We start from the raw sequence: 27,314 nt of genomic DNA, 5'->3' as shown, positions 1-27,314 counted from the left end.
AGATTATATCCGTCAGGGAACACTGGTCATTAGGAATACCTGCGAATAAACTAGGATAAAACCTTTCCATCCTAGGAAATAAGCTTCAAAATCAACAAATCTTTAACCATGTCACAATACCCAACCAATAATACATAAAACATTTTATCCCACAACAAAAAACATATTTTCGCAGGCATTTATATAAATACACAATTGCCAACCCTACAAACTCCATTGATACAAGCTCATCAACACAATATTGGAGATCCTATCTAAATGAAATTCCGTCGCAGCTTCAGAATTTCCTGCAAATATTTTCAGACACGTCTCCTACCAATATATGAACTGATAGTTTAGATTATTGCTCGTTTAATATCTATTGTCATGTGAGGATACACTTTGATTTGATACATTTTTCCTTCTGAATTTAATATAAATTTATTGGAATCTACAAGCAGACTGTTATACAAGTATTTCGAGGAGTATTCACAAATTGTTATGGGCTGGAATATTCGCAATATGTTTAATCGAGTAATTTGCAATAGTCATGACTGGAATCCTACTAATATTATAAATGCGACAGTTTGTAAGGATGTGTATGTGTTTGTTATTCTTTCACGCAAAAACTAATGAACCGATTGCAATGAAATTTGGTACGTAGACAGCTGAACAACTGGAATAACATACAGGCAACTTTTTATCCCGATATTCCTACAGGATAAGGACTTATGCGGGTGAAATCGCGGGGCGCAGCTAATTAGCAATATTCTATTTAATTTAGATAGCAATCGGTAATGGTGGAAGTAATATATTTAGGTATTGACATTGTCAATACAATGCATTCATGTGATATTATCGCGCATTGAAACTCCAATTAATATTGTACGTTCAAATTGCAGTGACTCGAAACAAAATTGTGCTGTTTCAACAAACACACACACACATCCTTACAAACTTTCGCATTTATAATATTAGTAGGATAGGATATTCAACATATTTTACATATTGCGCTATACTAGCGGCATACCCTTAACCTATAGCACTAAGGAGTCGCGTACCTAAATTTTAAATCAGTCTTAAAGTCCCTGAGTTAAGCGCGTTCAAACAAACATACAAAAATTTCTTATTAGTATAGAAGTATGGATCTTTAATAGAAATTGACTACATAATTACTGACAAATTATTGATTTTTGACTCCATAGATCCTTAATCCTAATTTGTTTATTAATTAAAACATACAAAATATTGTGGAGCAGTATATGTATTTGACAGAAATTCCAAGTGTTAACCACAACATATATAAAAGGTCTGTTTAAGACCGATCGAAATTTTCTCAATTCTTTAGAAAAATCATTTATGTAGCATTTCCATGCTTTAAAAGTAGAAATTAAATGTTTGAACAGTGGTAAAAAAAATTGATTTTGAAGCATATGCAAGATATAAAATTTATTGCCAAAAATATTACATGAATAGATGATTACGTACGCCTAAATGAGGCAAACGGAAAAAGCCAATATATGCTTCAAATAATATGCTCAAAATAGCACTGATTTTCAGGATAAAACCTTGAATGAATTTCGTATATCTAAATATATATAAAGTACGTGTCAAGGTGTTTATCCGCGATGGACACCTAAACTGCTCAACCGGTTTTAATCAAATTTGCACACCATGTAGTTTGATCCAACTTAAAAGATATGATAGTTTATATTATTTCAATTACGATAAATGACTCCCGGGCGGAGTCGGGGAGTGCAGCTCATATGTAGGTTTATATAATGTATTTTCTGCGAAACATTTTAAGTCTAACCACGCGACGCACGTACGCCCCTGGCTCATCAGTTTCCCATATATTATGTACCGTGTTTTACCAGACATGCATTGTTACTCAGCAAAATGGATAAATTTAACTCCTAAATCAACAGCCGCACCAATGAAACCGTGTTAAAAGCGCCAACGTGAATTTGTCGCGCGTTAAAATTCTACTCGCTACAAAAAAATGGCCGAACAGCTGGAATATTCCAGATATTTCCATTAACCTGTGTTATTTTGTTAACGAGTTGCGCTCCGTAATTCCTCTCTCGCTGATGAGGGCAGGAATTTGCGACGCGGAGTGTAACAAAATCGCTTTGTTTAAAGCGTGCTTCGTGACATTACCGCTAATTCGAGTATTTTTACTGCGGGTGCCTACGGGTGATAAATAACTGTTACCTGGTGAGGGAATAAAACTAACGCTAGGAGTCCAAATACTCAAAATTCTTTCCATACAAACGTTGTACTACATGAAGCGTTGTCTAAGAACAGAATAATACACATAAAAATTAAAAAAATCTAAAGAAAATTTTGAATTTGTTTAAACACATTAATCTAAGGAACTGCCGACCGACCGATCGATCATTCGACCGATCCCTGAATGCTATAGGTAGCCTATGCACGAACGAAGCCGGGACGAACCGCTAGTGTAAAAAATTACGAACAGTGATTAGTAAGAAGCAATATTTCATACCCAATATATAGATTGTCAAACAAAAATTGTGAAGGCTTATTTTGTCATTGCATGTTTTAAATCAGTCTAGAATTCAGGCAAATATCAAAGCTCAAAGAAATTGAATGATGGCATCTTTTATCGGGAAATACATATGATCTAGCGGATCGACTCCAACCATTTTCATGAAATTTAGTATATAGGGGGTTTCGGGGGCGATAAATCGATATAGCTAGGAATCTTTTTTAAGAAAATGTCATATTCGTGTTTTATTCGTGTTTCATCGACTTAAACTTACTTTTTTAACAAATAGGAGGCGTTTGAGTAGTCCCAATTTATTATGACTCTTCCTGACATCTATTGGCGAATAATAATACTTAAATATAATTTCCAAAAAACATAATTTATAAAAAAACAAAAAAAAAAAAATAAAATACCGAGCAAAGCTCGGTCATCCAGGTACTATATATATAATATACGTTACTTTTAACTCACAACTACTTTTTACACGCTTTTTATTAGCTTCACCTGTATGTTTGTATGTATGTTTGTTTGTATGTTTGTTTGTAACCGACTTCTTTGGGCGCGATTTTGACCCACTTTAAACGGCCAGATTTCGTTCAAACTTTGTAGATTTATTGAGGACCGATGACAATACACTAATTTGATAAAATTATTCCATTTTTCAATTTGCAAAATATGATTTTTGTTAAAGCGTGTTTTTTAGTTTTTTTAAACTATTATATTTTATTACTACTAAACTTTGTCAGTTGAATTGTCAATCGTCAAACTACCATATCGATTTCTAAAGTTATTTATCCATCTAGCCAAGTTCCAATAAACATTGTTCAGAATAACATTGCGGTAGACTGGGTGGTCTAGTTTTGGTATCAGCTCGGTTTAGAGTTAAATCAGACCGTTTTAATTAATCCCATGGTAAACCAATTGTTTGTATAGATTTTACATTAAATAAGCATTACTCTACCGCCTATTTGATATAGTGGATAACGCGTGAGCGTAGAGCTGAGGGTTTGATTTCCGATGAGGATTCACAAGAAAAAATGTCGCGGTTTGGCAGGACACAGACGCTGATCACCTACTCGTCCTTGAAAAAAATAGATCAGTGAAACAGATGTATATCATCTGGTCCATACCCTACTCGGGTCACGTAACTTCACTTAAGGTTTATCTATATTTTGTAAAATTGTCCATAAGTATAAAATACTAAGGTATCTAGTCTGTGTATCATCAATCTATTAGTAGACGAAACGAATCTCATTCATCTGCCTACTGTGATCTCCTCGTTTCGCTATTTTGTATTTTGATGATTTAAAAGCGCTTTTAAAGGAAGACTAGTTGAACTTATGAGTTTTTGAAACATACACAGTATGAATAAGATTCTAGGGACTATCATTCCACCTTAAAAAGTATGTTTGTTTGGATTTTTTCCCGTCGATCACACTGAAACTACTGAACGGATATTGATGAAATTTGGTATGCAGACAGTGTATGAGCTGACTTGAGTGTTAAGATACTCTTTATCCCGATTAAATGCTCCATTAGGTATATCCATTAGATATGACTATATCATTTGTAAATGTCCTAATCCACGCGGGCAAAGCCGCGAGCGGAAGCTCTTGCTATAATTAACTGTAACATATCTCACAGATTTCAATACTAACTCAAACGGCATGGGAATGGAGGGAGAAGTTAAGTTTGTTCACATTATTGGTACCTTGTTAGCTGTACCTCATACTTCAGTTAAATTCAGCGTCGCTTCGATACTCTCGGTTTAATTATGCATCAATTAACATACATCGTACATAAATCAAAACTTACCACACGCATTAAATAAATAATAATTCGAAGAGACATCTGCTTACGGACGAAATTATTCTTAAAAAAATAACTTATTTACAAAGAAAACTATTACAAATTTACAGCATTCCACCAAACGTTAGTGGAACACGGAAGGCACAAGACAACTTTCAAATAAGAAAAGGATCTTCAATGTCAGTTCACCCAGGCGAAAGTTGCGAAGTAACAAACACAAAAAAATACCTTGTTTTTGGGCTGATAAGCGTAAAATAAAGTGGAAATCATGGAACGACGAAACGGTTTCTAAATACTTAAACATTCCAATTTATATTAAAAATTAAAATTCTCAGACAGGCCTCAACATTTTTAAGCATCGTCCCCAATATTATTAAGAAGTAACAAGCGATAATTAATGCGGCGGCCATTTTTAATTAATTGTTCCCAATTAAATCAAATTCAATGAATCTGTATAATTTTGGGGGGAAATATTTTGGCTAGAATAAACAGTTTGAGAATTTTAAACGGAGCAAAATGGCGCCGATCAATATATTAACGCAGATTGAATCTTAAATTAAAAGAGATTATCTCTATATCCTTACCAATATTATACTTACAAAAGTGTGTTTGTTTGTCCTTCGTTCATGTTGCAAGGGAGCGATTTTATGATACGATTTTGTGTCTGAGGCTAGAGAATGACAGATTAACAGTAAACTCTCTAAAAACCACACGAGCAAAGCCCAGAGCAACAGCTAGTATTTCAATAGTTTTGAATATTTAAATAGGTAATGTAATTTTTTCTTTTTTATATATTACAGTCGGCAATGGAGCTGGTGGGATGCCTGATGGTAAGCGCTACCATCCCCCATGAACATTTGGAGAGGCATAAGGTCCATTGCAGACCTTACGCCTCTACAAATGGATTGCCGACTTTTTGGAAAGGGATTATGAAAAAATTGGATATAGGCGATAAGAACAAAGGAAAGGACTGGGAAGGGTAAGGAAAAGGACATGGGCCTCCGGCTCCCCCACTCACCGAACGAAACACAGCAGAACGCTATTTCACGCCGGTCTTCTGTGGGGGTGTGGTACTTCCCCAGTGCGAGCTGGCCCAATTCGTGCCGAAACGTGCTCGACTACCACATTCAGAATTAAAATTAGCATTAATGTAACATACATAGGAGTTCAGAATCACTTTGGCTTATTCTTAAATATTATTTTGTACCCGCGGCGTTACACGCATTACGAGCATATCGGGTAATACGTAGGTATGTCCTAATCCAGCCTATAATCTATCTCTGTACCAGATTTTATACAGATACGATTAGGTTCTTTCGTGTGAAAGAGTATCAAACATACATAAATCCATTTATCAAAGATCTACAAGTATCTATTTAATTCACTTGGTCTTTCTGCTCTAAAGATATCCTACTAATATTATAAATGCGAAAGTTTATAAGGATGTGTGTGTGTTTGTTGCTCTTTCACGCAAAAACTACTGAACCGATTGCAATGAAATTTGGTACGTAGAAAGCTGGACAACTGGAATAACATATAGGCAACTTTTTATCCCGATATTCCTACGGGATACGGACTTACGCGGGTGAAACCGCGGGGCGCAGCTAGTTTGTTTTATATACGTATTGAAGCACATAACCTATGAAAATTGTAGCTTTAATTTTACGTTAATACTACAGTATCGTAATAAAACCGCAATGTATGAAAACACATTATTAATGAAATTGAATGTTCAATATACTTAAAACATTATTTGCCTAATGAGACTCGATGTTGCTATAATTAAAATTTTAAATACCCACATTGATTTCGAAATGCAATATCTACTGTAAATTAAATGTTACCATACTATTTATTTGTGATATATAAAGGACACCATAAAATAGAGAAATTATATTTATAAGAAGGTTTTGTGATAACTTCATTCAAATCATAAATGTCCCTGAAAATTAAAAGGTATTTAAATGAAATAATAAACAATTATGTATGTTTCGAAAAGACTAAACCACCTTCAAAGTGTCAGAACTTTCAAATAATAAAAAATCATCAAAATAAGTTCATCCAGTCGAAAGTTCCGATGTAACAAACACAAAAAGTACAGTTGAACTACGAACCTCCTACTATATTTGCAGTTGGTTGACAAATATCATAGAACATAGAACTGTGCACCATGCGCTATAACTTACTTACGGTATCCGAATTTATATACAATAGTAGACAATACAAACATATTTTATAACGAGAAAATATACAATACAATGTTCTCTCACAATAGAAAGACTAACCACCCTTACAATCCAATCAAAAATCTTGCTATTTAACAAACAAGAAGGCGTATCGACTGCAGCAAGCACCGTTACACGAGGTCAACGATGACTCAGACGCGCTCCGATTCACAGATTATAAAATAGTTTTTTGGTCGCCCGCCAACTCCGTTCTTCATTCAAAACGTTCACGCAACTCTTTAGTTCATGTACAAACTTTCGAACGTGATTTACGAAAATCCTTTTTAAAAATGGAACGATTTATGGGAGCGTTCTTTTTTCTTTGCGGCTTTTCTAGGTTATACGTAGGACGTATAATAAATTGCAGAGGGAGGAATCTTTTTTTACGTATTCTCGCATAATGTGAAGAGGGTGTTGGTTAGTTATTTGATGATATATCCGTACTAGTTTATGTGAGTTCAAAAATGACCTCAAAAGTATATATACCTAACTTAAATCATAATTTCTGAGAAAAAAGATACTTGTGATAAACATTTATGATGGACAAAAATTTCCAAACATGCCAATTTCAGAGCGAAATTGTTATGGTATAAAAACAAATTAATAAAAATACTTTTAAATTGGCTTCTAATGAAAGTTTCAGAACCTATAAGCGAGTCCCTTTATTAGCGCTTAAATAAATTTGTGTCGCCGTTTGATGGGCATTTTATGATAATCTGCGATTGTATAAATACCTGCCTCGACGTTGGGTTGGGCTAAAATAAAACACAGACGAACCTAAAGCGGTCGAATACCTGCATAGTTCGAGGAATTAGCGCCTGCGTTACCATGGTACCGAATGTCGATATCAACTCGATAGCGCGCCATTTAAATTCACCCTTATTCGCATATTTCATAGCGGGCATTTTCTGTACCTATGTTTGAAAGAAATTATTGCCTTAGCGTTTAGAACGGGAGTAGACCGGAAAAAAAAACTGAAATTTCAAAGATAGCTATAGGTTCATTTAGCTCATATACTTTGTAATTAAGTTATAAATCAAAAGGAAGGTTGAATACAAGTGAACGTGATAAGAATGTACTGCGATTCACCAGAACTGCCCAATTGATGTAGTCAGTTGATAACAACGCTAGTGACAATGGTAATTAACAAAGTGAGGGAAGTTGGACCGAACGTTTTAGAAACAACGTCAGAGCAACTAGGCACAATCGTTATAAATGGTATATAGGTGTGGTTTTATAGAACTCGATAGAACAGACAGTTTTGACATGTGACATCTCAAGTGACAATTATTCATCAAAATATTTAACCACAATATATATTTGGTAAGCCGTAAGGTTGATCCGTAACTGTTCTCATCGTCTTATTTGGGTTGACTGGTAGAGAACCCTGTCAGCGATAAGGCCGCCTTATGAAATATAACTAATATATTGTTAAGTTTGTTTAAAATATATTCCATGTGGTGAACAATAAACAATTATTCATTCATTTATTGTATACCTGTTAGATCAAACTGAAAGATCCGCAGCTATGTTCGCAATTTAAATCATTATTTTTCGCAACCTACCGAGATACAGATAAATGCTGTAGGATTGGAATCTAAGTGTTTACATGGTGATTATATCCAGAGATAAAACTTTGTAATATTAATTACATAAAACAATCAAAATCCAGCATTTATCATCATACTTTAGAATTACCGGTATAGCCATTACATAGCATTACTAGAAGTACAGCAACAAATAGTTATTGCTGTAATTTAAATATGCATCTTAATATATATAAATCTCGTGTTACAACGTTTGTCCTCAATGGACTCCTAAACCACTTAATCGAGAGATAGGATAGTTTACATTATTTCAATCACGATAAATAACAACCCGGTCGCAGCCGGGGCGTGCAGCTAGTATAAGTATAATAATTTAAATTTAAATGACAATTCGAGAAACCGTAGTAACGTAGTCGGTGTCACGCGCATAACTTTCTGGAACGTCTGGATATTCGAGTGAGTATTTAATTTCATTAATAGCGGTATGAAATTACATACGTATTTTTATATAATACAAGCATTCGACTGCGGCTTTACTCGTTTTAGTGAAAGGTGCCTAGTACGTTTCTACATAATGTATTTTTTTATTTGCAAATTCAATGTTTTCTCTGGTAACTACGCATTTAGATTCTACGACTGTTTTAATTATTTTTAATTTAGTTGCACTAATATAAATAATTCTATTTATGGGTAAGTTAAAACGAATTTCTTTCATACGGCAAAAATCACCTATAACACATGTAGTTTGCAAAACAGAAAACTTTCAAAATTGGCTTAGTCGTTACGGACAAAAACTGAAATGAGTAAACAAACAAATATTGAATATTGAAGATTCTAAAGTGAAATCCATTTGGTAAACAAACAGTATACCTTTAAACGAGAGTTTAAGTTCAAGCAGACGATTGGCTCTTGAAGCGCTGGATTCCCCTTAAGTTTAACTTAAGTTTCACCATATTAAACCGAATAGTTCGGAGAGTAAACTTAGATAGGGCTAAGTTGAGACCTAGAATTTTAATGGAATAGAACTTTACCGCATAAATGCGGAAAGCTTCATTGCATTTTTGTAGAAAATCGGGAATGGAAATTAATTACTTTTAATAAGTTTTTCAATCACTATGCACTTTTACGGAGCGTGGTTCATTTTTTAACTTCGAGTTCTGTCCGTCTGTCTGTTAGATTTATAGACATCCAATATGAATCGGTTTTATACAATACTATTTGTGCCACGCGTCTTCAGTCCCAGAAAAAGTAAGTATTTAGTATAACTTTTGTCATTCTGGTACATTCGCTACATCACTGCCAAGTACCTATCAAAATCCGTTCAGTGGTTTTCGCGTGAAAGAGTTATTGTGAAAGTGAAACATACATCCGTACATCCATTGTTAAAAACTTTTACGTAAAGAATAGGAATTAAAATTTGTAAGAAAAAAACAATAAAAAACATCATCACCCGTTTCATAAGAATGCAACACACTTTTGCCCAGTGTGAGCTCATAAAAATCATATTTGAACCATCCAAACCTTACTATATCCATGTATTCTCTAGCATAGTATCAACCGCTACTAACACTAATTAACGTGTTATACCTACCTATAGCTGTGGCACTGGTAATGTGATTTACAACGGATGTCAATTATGTCCGCGATTGAATGGCGTGCTGGATTACCGCACTAATATGATTGACTAGCTGACTCCCGCCGCTTTGTCCATAGTAAATTTTTGCTCACGGTTTTAGTTTATTTTCCAATTTTTTTATTTATTTGGTTTATACGAAACCAACATGGACGGACGACCTGATTAAAGTGGCAGGGAGCCGCTGGATTTAGGCCGTTGGAAATCTTTGGGTCCAGAACGTCCATTGTTGGACATAGGCCTTATGTCCACAGTGGACGTCCTTAAAGGCAACGACGCTACGAAACCCCATCAGTAATTAAGTCGAATCAGTCAACTAATTATGTCATATAAACAGTGTTGGGTACAGTACTTGAAATGTATTGTCAACCGACTTCAAAAAGGGATAAGTACTCAATTCGACTGTTTTTTAGGTTAGATTGTCTTAATGTGGTAATTCACTTCAATTCTGGTAATAACCTAGTTCAGAAACAGAGCATCATTGTGAATTTAATATTTGTCGTTATTAATAAATAAATAAAATAAATAAATTTCCATCTTCATCTCTGTGGTAATCGCACCAACCAAGAGGGACTGACCTGCAGGGATATTGATAACAAAAATGCATGAAATGAACATTCGCAGAGGTAAAGGAAACGGGCCTCCGGCTCACGAAACACGGTAACATGCTACTGTTTCACGCTGTCTTCTGTGGGGGTGTGGTACTTACCCAGTGCGAGCAGGCCCAATTCGTGACGAAGCGTGATCGACGCCCACATTAGAAAGCGGGGAAAGACATAGTATTTTTTTAACCCACTCAATTATCTTCATATGTTTTTGTTTAGAAATACACCATCAGTCCTCCTGTGTTATAACATAGCTTACCTGTAAAGAAAAACATTGAATTAACATCAAAAACAATTAAGCCATGACCTAATTATTATTCATTATATTTACTACACGGTGAAGGAAAACATCGTGAGGAAACCGGCATGTCCGAGAATCAAAAATTCGACGACATGTGACATCTGCCAACCCACACTTGGCCAGCGTGGTGGATTATGGCCTGAACCCTCATAGGAGGCCTTTGTCCCAGCAGTGGGAACATATGTGGGCTGATGATGATGATGATGATGATATTTACTACAAATAAATGGCATTCTGTTTATTTTGTTACAAAATCTTATTTTCAAGATAACATTCTAGAAAGGTCACGTTTATTCGCACGTGTAGTTTTATTAACATTTAAGTTCATGTGCTAATATATTTTATATGTATTTCTAGTTAAATATTTAATATTCTAAGAAGGTACATTAAGTGTTTTATTTCAGGTTTTCAGGTCATGGTAGTTAGTAGAATTTACAATTTTGAATACACAATTGTTAAACTATTTCAAAGCATCGCATTAAATGCCAACTAAGCAGTACATACTGCATTGAAAACCTTATATATATTAATCAAACAATAGGGATGGAATTATAAGTAACATAATTATAATACAAATTATTCCCTATCAACTAGACCAATTTAAATAGGACCACACGGAAGCCACTAGCTTTCTAATAAAAAAATGAATCATCAAAATCGACAAACACAACAAAGTACAGTCAAATTGAGAACCTATTTCCTTTTTTGAAGTTGGTTAAAATACAATTTACTCAGAAATCCTGTTTGCACTCCCATAATGGTTTGTTTTATATTGCCACACTCGTACATAAAATTTAAACACAAACTAATGAATACGTATGATTTAACCAAATGGCGCAGAATAGATCATATTCTTATTTGAATTGCGCAGTAGGTATTAAGATTATTTTCACGTAACTGCCATGAAACTATAGACTACTATCTGCGCCCCGCGGTTTCACCCGCGTAAGTCTGTATCCCGTAAGAATATCGGGATAAAAAGTTGCCAATGTGCTATTCCAGTTATCCAGCTATATATGTACCAAATTTCGTTGCAATCGGTTCGGTAGTTTTTGCGTGAAAGAGCAACAAACGCACGCACATCCTTACAAACTTATACATTTATAATATTAGTAGGATTAATAGGATAGAAGACCAGATAAGGTAGTGTAAACGTCTTCATATGAAGCCCAATATAACAAATACGTTACACAGGTAAAACAAATTCGAATGACCGCCGTTTCTGAATAATACCCTAACCAACTCCTCTCTAAATGGGTATAAGCGTGCCTGCGCTTGAAATAAATGTTTCTACTCCTTTTTCGTAAACATTCCCAAATTACTGAACGTGTTACTTCATACCCATAACCCTTCACGTAAAATACCCAGTCACTTTATAAACAACTGCTCGTCCTAAACCAACAACCATCAGGTACGCAGAGGTCACCTTATCTTCTCCCATCTAGTAAATACTCCGCAGATTTCCATTTAGATAGGTCAAATATAAATGTTAAACTTCCAGATTGTTCCTTGATAGAGAATGGAACCGTAGTTTTATCTCGACTTATAAAAATAATAAGCTCCGTTTATTTATACGAGTGTTTAAATTGGATGTTATGGCGTATTGCTTAAGAGAAGACGGCGTCCCACGGGTCGGGCGATAATATACTAGCTCGTCCCGGCTCCGCTCGGGCTGAACCGGGATAAAATTAAATATAGCCTATATCGCTACAGAACAATGTTACTTTTAGCTGGTGACAAAATTTGTCAAATTGCTTGAGTAGATCCGAAAGCGATCGATCGATTTTATTAACTAGCTGGGCCCCCCGGGGTTTCACCTGCGTAAGTCCGTATCCCGTAGGAAAATCGGGATAAAAATTTACCTATATGTTATTCCAGTTGTCCAAATTTCATTGCAATCGGTCCAGTAGTTTTTGCAAAGAGTAATAAACACACACACATCCTTACAAACTTTCGCATTTATAATATTAGTAGGAAGTAGGATAGGATAGGATACCGTGTCAGATGTCACTATTACGTAATATTATGCAAAATTTTGTGATCACTCAAAATGACGATCGCAGCTAATATGCTGAGCCTGTATGTTTAATCATAAAACATATCTCATTGCTTAATCTCGTTAGAGGCGCAGATGTAAATGTGTTTGTTCGATATTATCTCTTGTTAATTCTGTTAAGTTTGTTTGAAGGAGAACTATGAAACTAACATACATATATAACATTAATTAATGATAGAACTTATAACCCGCGGCGTCATACGTGTGGTACCGCGGTAGCCTATGTGCTATCTAATCCGGATTATATCTGAGGACTAAATGTTTCATATGGATACGACAAGCTGTCTTTGCGTGAAAGAGTAACACAAATCCATCCATACTTTCGCGTTTATAATATTAGTAGCTGCGCCCCGCGGTTAAACCCGCGTAAGTCTGTATCCCGTAGGAATATCGGGATAAAATGTTGCCTATATGTTGCTCCAGTTGTTCAGCTACCTACGTACCAAATTTCATTGCAATCGGTTCAATAGTCCATGCGAGAAAGAGCAAAAAACACACACACATCCTTACAAACTTTTGCATTTATAATATTAGTAGGATAGTAGGATAGGATTAGCTTAATCAAGACGAACAAATACCTCCAATGAACAGTGGTATAATAAATTCCCGCCAATGTTACAAACATAAAAGCGGTACAAAAAGCTATGCATTTAAAAGGCAGAAAACATCTCAAAGATGATAATTTATATTCCAGCAGCAGACCAATCTGCGGAGGCAATCAAAGTTGCCTAATGAAAAAGTTTCACACCAGCGATCCCATCCATGCTATGTTTGCTTATTTCGAATCGTTTGCGTTTCTTTTTATTGTTTGTATCGGTTCACACCCCCTCCCAATGCTCCCCCTGACTGAAATTTATCGCGTAACGCCTTTGAGAATGTGTAAAAAGGATTTTAATGAGAAGTCGGGATTTATAGACAGGCTTTTGCATAATGTAACGTCGCAGGTTAAATGTATTATTTAGATAATAAATTTTAACATTTTAAGAAAATTCTAGCAGTATTTATTTTAGTACTACTGATAGGATCGTATTCTAACTAATTCATTACAGTGAAAGCGTTTTCAGGTACCTACTTAGTGCTTATATTACAAACGTAGACTTTAAATGGCGTCTAACGGTACGTGAACCGACATTTAGATAGAGATACCTAAATAAAAAAATGTTAGTAGTATTTAGAATTTTTATTAGGTATAAAGCTTACTACATGGTAATAACGACTGTAAATACACCAGTATGGTTTAGTGGATCTTAATTTAATTTGATATTTAACTTATAAACCTTAAAGGTTAAATACGTGAATGGTATATTCACAAGATATTTTCATCATTATAATAATAAAAGAAAATTCTTTATTGTTCACAAAGGAACAATACAAAAGAAACGATATGAAAAAAAAAAATAAGTAGAGAAGGCGATCTACTCGCAAGTCGCGATCTCTATCTAGTATTAATTAAATCATTACTGGATTTATCCAGATATTTAATTACACACCTATTAAGTTAATAAAAGTTATTTTTGACCGTAACTTATATTAGTAGCATACACATACAAATCTAAAAGTATTATACACCCACATACGTGCAAAGTATTATACATCCTACATACCTAGTATTTTACTATGTATCGGAAAACTGAAAGGCTAGTACATTTGAAAGACTCCAATTTTGCATCTATGTAAATCCATTTAGATGCAAATTGAATTTGGTTTTCCAGGGAAAATCACTTTATTGTTGCTTTCATCTGAAACATCAAATTTTAATCTATTTTTCGTATCTACTCTGTCCTTTGTATTTACCTTTGTTAGGAAATATCAGGTACATTTATAACAAATAGGATCATTTAGGATACACTTTATAAGAATTATTTAAATTATGTTGCGTTCAGTTTACAAACTTAAGGAGATATATTTTTCTTTAGAATTTTAAGACACTGAATGAAATATTGAATAAATAACAATTAAATAAATTACAGCTGAATCAAATTTATATTTTTCTTAGCGCATGTCCGCGTAAATTTAAATAAACTAAGTTACTATAAGACAACATACGGACAGATCTCTGAACGATATTCTATGCTGTGACCCAATTCAAGCCTACATACTTAACTCCTCCCAGCAAACCTCGTAAAAGGGGACACATAAGCCACTAAGCTATATTAAAGCCTCGTTCCATCCCATTATATTCTTGGTACCTGAACTCCATCTTATAGAGCCACGACTGCTTGCTTTTGTCCAGAAATTTTATACCATTGACCTAAAAATATAATGCTATAGAAACACTTTGGATTCCGTATGCTTCTTTAGAAATGAGGATTCTATTTTATAATAGTTTGAGAAACAGGCTTGTTTTTATAAGAGAGATTTATTGTGTCATTGTATGTATTTTATTGCGTTCTGAATGGTGACATTAGTATTCAATCTTTATGATTCTATAGTCGTTTTAAACCACTTAAATAGTGAACGGATCATGGTGGCGAAAATCAAACATAAAAAATAATTACTGTTCTTAGATTGATTGAGATAATATACTAGTTAATACCATTATTTAAATTAAAATAAGAGATTTATACAAAAAAAAAAATATTTTTGCATTACTCATAAAGAAAACACCAACGCACTAAGTTTAACTCAGGTCAAATCTATTTACAATCTAGTCACTCCAATCATGGCTTAACTTTCTCAAGTTACTGTTATCGTACAAACTTTGAATAATACTTGGATATTTCTGGTTAAAGCAACATCACAATACCGGTATAGTTGAATGGTCAAAGGTCAATTCCATCCGCAGCGTGCAAACGTTTTATATTATTAAAAACAAAATGAAGCGTGGCGTTTTTTTTTTTTTAAGTAAACAATGTACGACTATTTGTGGTGATATCTCTTCGTCTTAGCAAACACTTCTCATTTACTTCGTCTTAATGCAATAATTGCATCAAGATGGATGTATGGATGTTTAGTATATATATAAATCTTTTACTACAAAAAAAGGTCACCGGCGCATCACCACCAAAGGGACAAATGAAAACAATTTGCAAAAACACAAGGTTTAAAACCCATAAAGAATCAAAAAAAAAAAAACAAATAAATCAGTCGAATTAAAAACCTTCTTCGTTTTTGGAAGATTGGAGGGGGGAATTGTTATATGAACTGTTATTGTTCGTGAACTGTGTTATGTTTATACAATCTGTGTCGCTTCTGTCAAACATATAACGTCTGTGTTGTCACACGTCACGTCAGAGAGACACTTTGTTTTTCGTTTTATTTAGACATCCTTTTAGGTGACTTTTTAATTTAAACATTCTTTCCATCAGATTTTTCGATACCTTCATGTCGTAACAAGTATTTATTCCCTCCTGACCAACTCCTAAAACTAAGTATTGAAATAACCATCGGAAGTATGTATAAAAATAACATACAAAACCATTCAAATTATTCATATTAAAAGAGCCATTCAATAATTTATTACGACAACATGGTTAATTAGCACCAGCTTCAGCAAAGAGAAAGTTTAATGGAGTGGAACGAGCCTGTGGATTTATTCCAACTGAATCAGATGTGGAGCCTTCAGCGGGAAACTTTTAACGTATGACGGAGTTCTATACGACAACATAACCCCGAGGGTTCCGGAATATTCTTTGAGTTTTTTATTTATTGTCTGTGGCACGAACCCTCGCTGAGTCTTGTCTCTGATCTGTATGTACAATATGTATTTATTTTATTCCCTCTTTGAATGACGATGATTATTTTCATACTGTATCATTGTGTGAAATAGCACTTAATTCCAATTAACCGTATCTTATTGTTTAGTTTTATATATTTGAATAATAATTCATCATTAGTAGATAATACATTCGTTTTCAATTTTTACATTTAATGTGCTAAGATTTGCCTCACGTATCACTAGATATTTATACCTAAGTATCTATTACAAGTTAAAAGGCAGGATTCAAATTGACCTACGGCGGTTTCCAATATCGTATCGGAGATCACAGATGGATCAGGTAATCTATCTATTGGTAAGTAAAGAAAACCAATCTATCCTTAACTTTCATTTGACAATCAAGGATAAGCACTATTCATCAGTAACCAAGGATAGATATCATCTTCCCACGCACCTATCCAAGCCTCCTGAAACGTTTTATTACACGGAATATGCGAAAGTGTGTTCAATACATTAATAAATTAAGAGTAATCTTCCTATAATATAACAAAAAAAAATGACACTAATAGGGGGTTTTTTAATTAGCTTAATTATATTTCGACAGGTCTATTTTATTAAGATGTTGTATGGAGTTTGTTTACATTTCCCGCGTTATTTTTGGATGTCGTCATTTATAATTTTTTAAGTGTCAATTCATTATATTATTGACGCACAAATAAGATAGATTTATAGGAGCGTGCTATCTCAGGTAGCCTATCCTTCCTTCTAACTATAGATAGACAGAACATTGGAAATAAAATATGCGAAATATGGATAGATTTATCTAAGCATGATGCCGAAACAATAGAACGAACTACTAACGATAAAATATATATGAGATTGGATATTGAAAACGACAGATAGACAGTCTATTAAAGTATAATTGGTACTTACTTAAAAATCTCAAACATTTTAAATATCATTAGGCAAATTTATTTGCCTTTCGCTCCAATGTCGACAAGCCTCGTTTGAAGATCAAATTCAGCCAGGCAATTATGACAATAACTTGGCAGTAATTGCATTGAAATTCTACATTCTACATTTAAAAGAGAAATATTTATTTCTTTACTAGCAACACTGTCTACTGAATGCCCCATCATAAACTTTACAATCTATGTAGGTATTTAATTTTCGAATTCCGATATCAGTTATTCATCATCATCATCATCATCAGCCCATATATGTTCCCACTGCTGGGACACAGGCCTCCTATGAGGGTTCAGGCCATAATCCACCACGCTGACCAAGTGCGGGTTGGCAGATGTCACATGTCGTCGAACTTTTTTAATTCTCGGACATGCCGGTTTCCTCACGATGTTTTCCTTCACCGTTTTAAGCAGTGGTGATGTTATCTACATGCGCAGATAAATTGAAAAATCAATTTATTTCCTGCACGCTCGCCCGGTCTCGAACCCCGACTTATCGATTTTGAAGTCCGAGGTTCTCACCACTGAGCCACCACTGCTTTTTCATATCAGTTATTAGGTACATATATTTAGTTGTACGGGATTTGATTCGTAGAAACATTCACGCGTCACGTTTCAAACTTGTTGACACGGGACACGTAGGAACCCCGGAATATTACCATGGGATTGTGTGCACGAAGTTATAAATAACATTAATTTGAAGCTCCAACCCTTTAATTAGTGGGCCACTCTCAATACACGGGAGATATTAAGCCGAGAGTGGTAATTCACATTTTAGTAATTTTATTAGTTACTAGCTGTTCGCCCCGGCTCCGCCGATACTTTCTTGGGATATTTTAAAATACAACCAAAAGGCAGAAGCTACTGATATGAGTTAGCTAAGATTCAGTTTACCTTATGGGAAACTTTAATGTTGAACAATATAACGTAGAAAGCTCTGAAAATATCATTAAGTGCTAATGTAACCTATTAAGAAAACTATCCCTTATCGTTTCTCCGGTCCCAAACAGTAATTGTACCAAATTTCAAGCAGATCAGTTCAGTGGTATAAGCGTGAAGAAGGGACAGACAGACAGACGTTACTTTCGCATTTACAATAATAGTACCGATTCACACAATGCCTACAACTAAAACACCATCTACGGCAGTTTTCACCGGTTTCGCTAAGTGGGTCATCCCACACCGCCAGTGCAGTCTGCAATCGATAACTACACTTTCGATACCGATAATATTGCCATACCCATAACTCGTTATCGGTAGGTATGCTTACTATCAAACTCAAACTTAAACTCAAACATTTATTTATTCAACTAGACATAGGTACATAGTTTTACCATTTACCACAGTTTCGGAGAGCAAGAGCCGAACTCTATAGTTGCACTTTTAAAATCATATAATTATTTCAAAAATGCAACTACAGTCTACTTTTAAAATCACATAATGTTTATATTTAAACCCGCTTTCGTTGGTGAAACATAAAAAATTAAGTCATTTATTTGATTTCCATTTATTTCATTCATTTTATTTTATTTTATTTATTACTCTTTAACAAAATTGTACAGGAAACTTAAAAATATATATTAATAACAAGTAATAATGAAAAAAATATATATTCATGTGATTTTACAACGAATCTCTTAATTAATAAACCGAATAGATATGTATAGGAAACTACATACCCATTCCTTTCCTTTGACAGAATATTTCTTTGACAATTTACATTTAAATACGGCATCTAAAATAAAACTGAAAATCCGCAAACAATTGGCAGACACCGGTAAACTCACTAGAATCCAAAGCTTCTGTAGACCGCTGGTAAATCTGAGCTTAAATTATGCTCTTAGTATATTACCTAAGATTAAAAGCTTCATTATTATTGAGCATACTTTATTTTACCTAATTAGCTAATTATTTACGCTATTTAAGAAAGCTACAGACAATTTTTGTCTTAATAAAGTACTCGGGTGTTATCGAAAGTTTGGACCTCAATTTAATTTCTTTCCATTTGATACTTAAATTCGCGGGGCTTCGTTTAATTTACTATATATAATGGAAAATATTCATTGTCATCATTTAATGGCTGTTACATGCAACCTTGAGAAAAAATTGTGAATTTGGTGTGAATTCTTTTCAGATTTATTGGTAGATAGAGAAAACAAACAATTGTTTCGAATATTTTTGTGTTCCTAGGTTTTATTCATGCGTATAGTTACCTAGCAGTCTGCCCCGGCGTCCATGCTACACATATTATATATCTTTTAGTATTCAGGTATCACTTACATTTAAAACGGTAAAAAATTATTTGAAAATGGTCTAGTAGTGACAGATTAGCGCGTTCTAACAAACCACTCTTCTTATAGCTTTAGTATTATTATTATCATTAATAGAGAAATATAAATGTTACCTGTTTATAAATGTTAATTTTTCACACGATGTATACCTATGTTAAGAATTTCAAAGTGTCATCGTATTCATATTTCTACAAACAATGACGCGTTCATTTTTTTTGTAATGTAGGTACTTAGCTGCCTAGGTATTAAGTATTAACACAGTTAACATAGGTATATATTAGCAAGGCAAATATTATCATGACATAAACAAGGCATAAACAATTAGAAACATCCGACTTTTAATATTCTACTCTTATAATTAACAAGCTTTTTCCCACGACTACCCTCGCGTTTTGTTAATTCCAAACCATTCCCAAATCCATCTAAAGACATTCAAAAAACAAAAATCAACCAATCCGCTGAACATTTGCCAATAGATTTAGCTTATTTCGTTTTCAGATCTATCTTTAAACAATCATTAATATACAGAACAACACCTAGACAATTTCATTATTCCACTTGAACCAAGTAAATCCTCAAAAAAACCCAACACAAACTGGCCTCAAAGTACTTGAAGTCAAAGACGTAATACCTCTATAAAAATGCACTGGCACTTAAGGCGTTTTGTAATTCCCACTTTTCATTCAGTCCTATATAAACGATGCAAGCAATTACGTAACCTACTTTACCATTTAAAGCGATTTCAAAATAGAGAAAGCTCTTTGAGGCCCTTCAGATGAGACTGGTTGTTTCGCTTGTATTCTTCATTGGAAGGTTTTTATTTCTATTAATAGATATTTAATTAGCCCCCGACGCAAGAAGGGTACCACGTGTCTATGTATGTGTCTCTCTACATGTGGCATCACTGGTCCCATATATACTTTAAAAAATGTTGAATACCCATACATACCCTACATAGGTAAGTAGGTCTTACCTATGTAGGGTACATCTATAATACACCTTATCGATTGAATAGGTTTTCAAGTACAAGAATCTCATTTTGTTTTATAATTTTCTAAACACTGAGCAGCTCCAATTAGACAGACCTAAGACCTTCAATTATTACCTAAGCTCTAGGTAATTCACGCTCAATTAAGAGCTAATTATAGCATAAGTCACCAGTCCTTCAAATTAGCTTTCGAATTTCAATCACAGCGTTAAAATGCACAAATTTGTTTAATTTGTTTAATCTATGGTGTGATATGCGTTTAATCGGTATATTAATAATTTTATTAACTAAGGACATAGCTATTACTCTCATATAACTTAAAGAACCTGGTAAGCCTTAGTACCTTATATAAGTACTCAAGTACGACTTTATATTACTTCATCTCAATAATAATAATAAATTTGTTCTATACATGTAAGTAGTCGTGTACTAGATAATCTAAAACTGATGCACACGCCTAAAACACCCATGTAATATTCGTAAAAACAGTATCGTAAGAATAACGTCATTTAGCAGGTCGGACACAGATGCGGAAATAGGCAGAAAAAACTGCCACCTGCCACCGGCAAGTTCAACAAAAAACGAGACGGGGCGGCAAGCTGTGCTCATGTCAGGGTTGCCAGCGCGGAAAATGCTATATTATTCAGATATTATTTAAAGTCCGTGAGACACTTTGATAAATGAGAACTGTACGTTTAAATGACTCGTGATTAATTTAGATCTCGTCAATTTGAAAGAAATTCTTTTGTATTAAATCTATCAGATAGCGGTTTAATTAGGTTTTTTAACATTTAACCAAACTAAAGTAAACATTTTATTGACATTTAACTATCAATACTTACAACAACAAAAAATCAGCAACAAAATACATTTATTTTGGTATACAAATATGAATACAACAATAGTGTCTAGCGCTGACAGCCCTGATCCCAGATGTGGGTCCTTATTGAGAGATTTGTAAACAAATCACGCCATTTATGCGGGGCCATTTGTAAAAAGGGAAGTGGCGCGTATTATTTAAGATTCTTGAACGGACAGTATGGAATTTAAGACAAAATACGTAAATGAATAATACAAATACATAATTTACTTTCATATCTTGCTTTACGATACTCTTGGAAAACAAAGGAGCAGAGGCAAATATTCCGTATTTATGTAAGACTAGCTGCGCCCCGCGGTTTCACCCGCGTAAGTCCGTATCCGGTTGGAATGTCGGAATAAAAAGTTGGCTATATGTTATTCCAGCTGCCCAGCTGTGTAAGTACCAAATTTCATTGCAATTGTTTCAGTAGTTTTTGCGTGAAAGAGCAACAAACGCATACACATCCTTACAAACATTGCATTTATAATATTAGTAGGATAGGATAGCATAGGATAGGAAGTAGGATTATTTAAATAAATAATTAACCAATAAATACATTCGGCTACAGCCTATTAATGTTCCAACCCAACATAAATTATTTCTTTCGACACATCAAAATAACATTAACGAAAAAAGTACCAAACACATATTAAAACAAGATTTTCCTCTATTAAATTATTCTACCCCAAATACCGCATATGTATCGACAACAATTTATAAACGTATGCAGGATATTGTTTATCAAAGCCGAGCTTTGAATTTTGCAGTCTTAAGACCTCCGCAGCGACTGCGATGTTTTAGTAATTTATTCACGCTCGAACCACCACGCCGAGTAGCAAAGCGGTATATAATAATATAGAGTAGGTACCTAGGGCACTTACATAAACGTCGTTATACTAGTATACCTTGTATACCTACTGCGTTCTGTATAACCTAAGTTTTATTTGTTGAATAGGTGTAACCCAAAAATAAAACCTTAAATGTGAAAGGGTTACTTTCATCTGTTCCTAATATTATGGTCTCTTATAATTATTAAATTATTTAATTACTATAATATTACTAATTAAAATACCTATGTGTATTTATCTGGATAATTTATAACTCGAAGGGAAAAAATAAATTTAACGTAATTTTCCGCGAGATTGTTGATTATCACTATACATTTGTTATAACCAGGTTAACGACACACTTATAGGGTTCCGTATGTCAGTTTGAAAAAAAAAATTGAACCCTTATACGGTCACTTTGTTGTCTGTCGACCCTTTTCTCAGTAACGCGTGGAAGTAACAAGCAAGATTTCATATCAAATGCCCAAGTCTACTTTCCGTTGGAGCTGTGAAAAACCTGACTTCTAAGCGAACACAATCAAAAGATACAGCCTTTTATGCTGCAAATTTTCGAATTTCGAATTTCTTTCGCAACTTACAGGGTACTTCCCGTGAACTCAGACCTTTGAAATTTTATTACGAAAGTGTTATATAGAGAAACTAAAGGAACAATTATAAAGAGTATGAATATAATCCAGATTACGTAATAAAAAACTGCTTTGTACGATACCCTGGTGCGCGATTCGCACGTGGCCGGGTTTTACGTACATTTGTAAGTTTTACTTAAACACTAAACCACCATGTTTATGCTCAATTCGAAAGGAGAGTAACATTAATTAAACTTATTCCAGCCCAAGATCGAGTGAGGATAATGAACACGTTGATATATTTACGACGGCAACTAATTGATTTACGTAATTAAACATTTACAGAATATCGCATTTCGGCCTTTAATTAATCCCATATAGAATCGTAGGTTACATAAAATATATCTTACATGAGCCATTTACAAACTAACTTACAATACTCAAATTAAGAAAATATTATATCTACCAATTGTATTGCGTTTTTATCTTTCTTTTTTATTCTTTCTTTACTTTCGTGTTTTTTTCGAGTTCTTTATAAAGCGCATTAACAAACAAGGAGTCCTATACATATCTCCGTTTTTATCCATAAATCATTATCAAAAAGCTATTGAAGGAAAGAGGAAACATTTCAACTTTAACGACAGGATTACCATTCTATACGAAGTGTAATTATCTAGGAATATCGCCATACAACTCGAACCTCCGTAATGCGCTATAAAATATTCAAAGCGCTGATTATATTTTTAGAAAAGCTAATCTATAGGAAGCCAGCGGTGTTTTATAGCCCCTTCCGTTGGACATCATCTGGAGAGGTTAATTATGCTAATGCGCCATTAATTTACAGTGCGCGCTACTGGCAACACCGAATGCGATCACCTACGTTGCGAATTTAAACGCGAAAAAATTTATAGAATAATAGCCACACTGACGACATAGCGTGAATCATAGGCACATTCATTATTATGATCTAGCTGATTGAATAAACGTTCGGCCATGACTGTTAAACAATTAGATACATAATATTTATGTATATTGTCCTATGAGAGCTCTTTGATACATGTAACATTGAGGAAATGATTTCAATGCAGTTTATACTTAACGACACTTACAAGGTGCCTATTTTATGATCTACTGATATTTTTATGATACTTGTTATTTAATTATATTAAAATACAATTGGTTGAATGCTGAATACTGACTTTGTAGTCTACTAGATTTTGTCCGCGGCTTCGCACGCGTTCATATCGAAGTACTTTTATAGATGTTATTATATATAAACCTTCCTCTTGTTTTAAGTTTATTAAAAAAAACCATCCCAAATTCGTTGCGTAGTTTTAAAGATTTAAGCATACAAAGGGACAGAGAAAGCAACTTTCGATTTATATGATGCAAAATCTTGTCACTTGGATAAAAAAAAATGATAGATTCAATTTGCTTGTATATTATGTAATCATTTGTTTATAATCCAATCACAATATTATATTATAAACAAATATTAACACCTATTTCAAAGTATACAATGACATCATTTTATCTAGAGCATTTGTGACACTACATTACCTAGTAAAAAAAAAACAAAACATTTCAGCATATTTTATAGACATTAATGAAAACTTCTTACATGATAATTTATCTATAAATGAATTGTTTGAATTGAACTAAATTTGAGTAAAGAAATAAAAATTTGAATGTTATAAATTATTTAATTATTAAGATATTAAATTAACAATTAAACTATGAACATACTATTAAAATATTTTTAAATACATTGTGAATTCTATGATTTCTGAAGACACAATGGATTTAAAGTATGTTATTTTAACTAACTATTGATTAAGAAAAGGTTTCCTTCAATCTTTCACACAATAGAACATATTGTTTACCTATCATACTACAAAAAATGCATACAGAATTGATCATAAGGTGTTAAATAGTTACAAAACACATTTCTTTTTACATACAAATGTTAATTGATTTTCCATAACTTCATTCAACTTGAATATCTTGGAAACTGGTCTTGTTAAAAATATTGGATGCTTTCTGATTGCTTTGATTGTTCATGTCTTCAAAAAAATTTGGCCTATGAGAAAAATTAGCATTAGTTATTGTAATTTATGTATGGTTTTTTGTTTTATCGTAATTTTATATTATTATTGACTTAAATCAAATATAATATCATATTTAAGTGAGGACTATATATTGATATAACATATAAAGATGAATTCCATTTACAATTTTCGTTTGATAAAATAATTCTCTGTTATATCTAGCAAGCTGTTGTAAAAATACACCAATGTACTTATCAACATTTTGGTGACCTACTAAGTAAATGACTACCAGATAAATTTAACAGTCCTCTTATTCACGTCTTGCAAAATATACTGTATTGAAAATGAATCAACTGCAAAAGGCGTACGCCCACAGGTACACCGGGTCACCGTCGTCAGCATGTATGCAGTATAAGAAGTGGTCAATCCGGTTCACCTAACACCCACACGACCAGTTTCTTCAGAAAACCATGCACACCATAAACTTATTTTCGAAAGCCGGGAAATTAATATTTATGCAACATTTTATTGTCATTTTAGCACCGATGCATATTCAGATGTATCGCGGGAATTTTAAAATATATTCTTCAATGATAATTAATGACATCATTACAATAACTCTTCGGTGACATGGTTTATAAATAAAAAAATATGCAAATTGTATCCTCATCAGGCGAAGGCGAAGCTTAAAAGAAAAACAAATAGAAGGGTTAGAATTACCTTCATTGTCGTTGTTTCCTCCACCGTTGTGTGCCGAAGCCAGGAAAACTCCGACCCACAGAAGGCTCAAAAACCTCACAATCATTTTAACTGATTTTTTGCGCACTCAGTTCACAGTTTAATCGAAAAAAAAACAAATTATGCACTCGACATAGTCAAACCAACGACACTTGCGCTGCACCTCAGGGCAGCGATCAACCTTCCTTTGGCAAATGGCGGCGGATGACGGATGTGTTCATCGATTGTGTTCGAGCCTGCGCTGTTGTGTTCTTGTAACATTTTTGCGTATGGCAAGACCGTGATAATATAAGGCACGTCTACACGTGCACATTTTATCTGGCACGTCATATGGTACTTAGGTATCATATAGGAGTTTGTCTTAAATTTATAAACTCTTCTTGTTTAAAAAATGTTTGTAAGCTCAATCTATAAAATTCTATTGAAAATACAACTTACTACATTTTAATTCATCCATGCTCATGCTAGACTACACTACCTATATAATTTTACAGGTTTTTCAACATAAAAGTTGAAATAAAAAAAAATTCTTTAATGAAATTTATACGGAAAATGTATCAATAACTCAAAATTTATAAAGTATAAAGCTTCTTACAAACTAGAGCGATACCCGCACGGGGCCCAGACGCGATTAAATTAACGACGGTGTGTGAATGTGCTTACATTGGCGCAAATAATAATCGCTCGAGATGCAGCAAAGTATACGCTATAATCTGAATACTATCAAATTTTTCTAAATGAAAATTAAATATATCCTATTCTCATTTCATCTTTCTTTATATTGTTTCTTTATATACCTTCATTTATACCGTGTGTAAGATTCTCTAAATTCTACGTATGGACTATTTAATTCAAGGACCTATTTTCTTTCTAACGCCTATCCTGAGTTTCTTCTTGAGTTAATGTGATAACCACAATAACACTACAAATTTATAATGCTAGACTAACTAATGACAACAACAAAACCTCAGATACAATAGCTATCAGAATATATTATGTTCTCCCATGTAGAAACTAAAAAACCAAAAATATTTTATCTGTATTTTGAACAACAAATAGGTCGATGTGTTGACTCATTGAAAAATGTACAAATTTTCTACTGGCAATACTAGAGTTTCGAAAGTTCAATTTTGCATGGCGGACGTGCAAGTGGGTTCTGTTATTTGTTGGTGATAATTTCAATTATTATTTCTTTGAGATTCCTTATGGAAAGGCAAATTTTCATGTTACTTTTTCTTTGTGGACGTGCTTTATTCATTCCTTAACGTTGGATAATGTTAAAGTGTTAGTTTTTGTTAAAATAGTGAGAACTGCATAGGTTTTTCTCAAAAATGGGAAAATGTGACGAAGCTAATGTCGAAGTTAGTATGGGGGACTCGGCGTCCCCCATGAAACCAGATAATTTTACATTCACCGTGCCCCCAGAAGCCCCTGTCTTCGAACCAACACCTGAAGAGTTCTTGGATCCTCTGGCGTACATCAGTAAAATAAGACCAATAGCTGAAAAGTCGGGGATTTGTAAAATAAAACCCCCCGCGGTAAGTTATTTTCTTTGTCATTAATCGAAAGCTTTTGAGTCTTTTCAATAGTTTTCAGTGCAATTTTGCATACAGCTCAGTTTTATAACCCTATTTGTGCACGTTTAAAACATCTATGATGCAACCGTGCTAACAGGTCTTTATA

At 33.8% G+C, this 27,314-nt stretch overlaps 2 protein-coding genes across 3 annotated transcripts in view; one reads left to right on the top strand and one right to left on the bottom strand.

Annotated features, from left to right (window-relative positions):
* The window catches only part of LOC119837590 (calsyntenin-1), a 166,692-nt gene extending 140,833 nt beyond the window's left edge, over positions 1-25,859 (bottom strand). The window contains exon 1 of the mRNA XM_038363238.1: positions 25,614-25,859. Within this exon, the coding sequence (XP_038219166.1) occupies positions 25,614-25,698 (85 nt within the window). The 5' untranslated portion in view covers positions 25,699-25,859. The remainder of the gene's footprint in view (positions 1-25,613) is intronic.
* An 896-nt stretch (positions 25,860-26,755) lies between these two features.
* LOC119837668 (lysine-specific demethylase lid) overlaps positions 26,756-27,314 on the top strand; it is a 29,044-nt gene continuing 28,485 nt past the window's right edge. For both annotated transcript variants that reach the window (XM_038363389.1, XM_038363390.1), the window contains exon 1: positions 26,756-27,169. In XM_038363389.1, coding sequence (XP_038219317.1) covers positions 26,963-27,169 — 207 coding nt within the window. In that variant the 5' untranslated portion in view covers positions 26,756-26,962. The remainder of the gene's footprint in view (positions 27,170-27,314) is intronic.

This window comes from Zerene cesonia, chromosome 28 (assembly GCF_012273895.1).
Source record: "Zerene cesonia ecotype Mississippi chromosome 28, Zerene_cesonia_1.1, whole genome shotgun sequence".
NCBI classification, from domain to species: domain Eukaryota; kingdom Metazoa; phylum Arthropoda; class Insecta; order Lepidoptera; family Pieridae; genus Zerene; species Zerene cesonia.
This window is presented reverse-complemented; position numbering and strand designations above follow the sequence as displayed.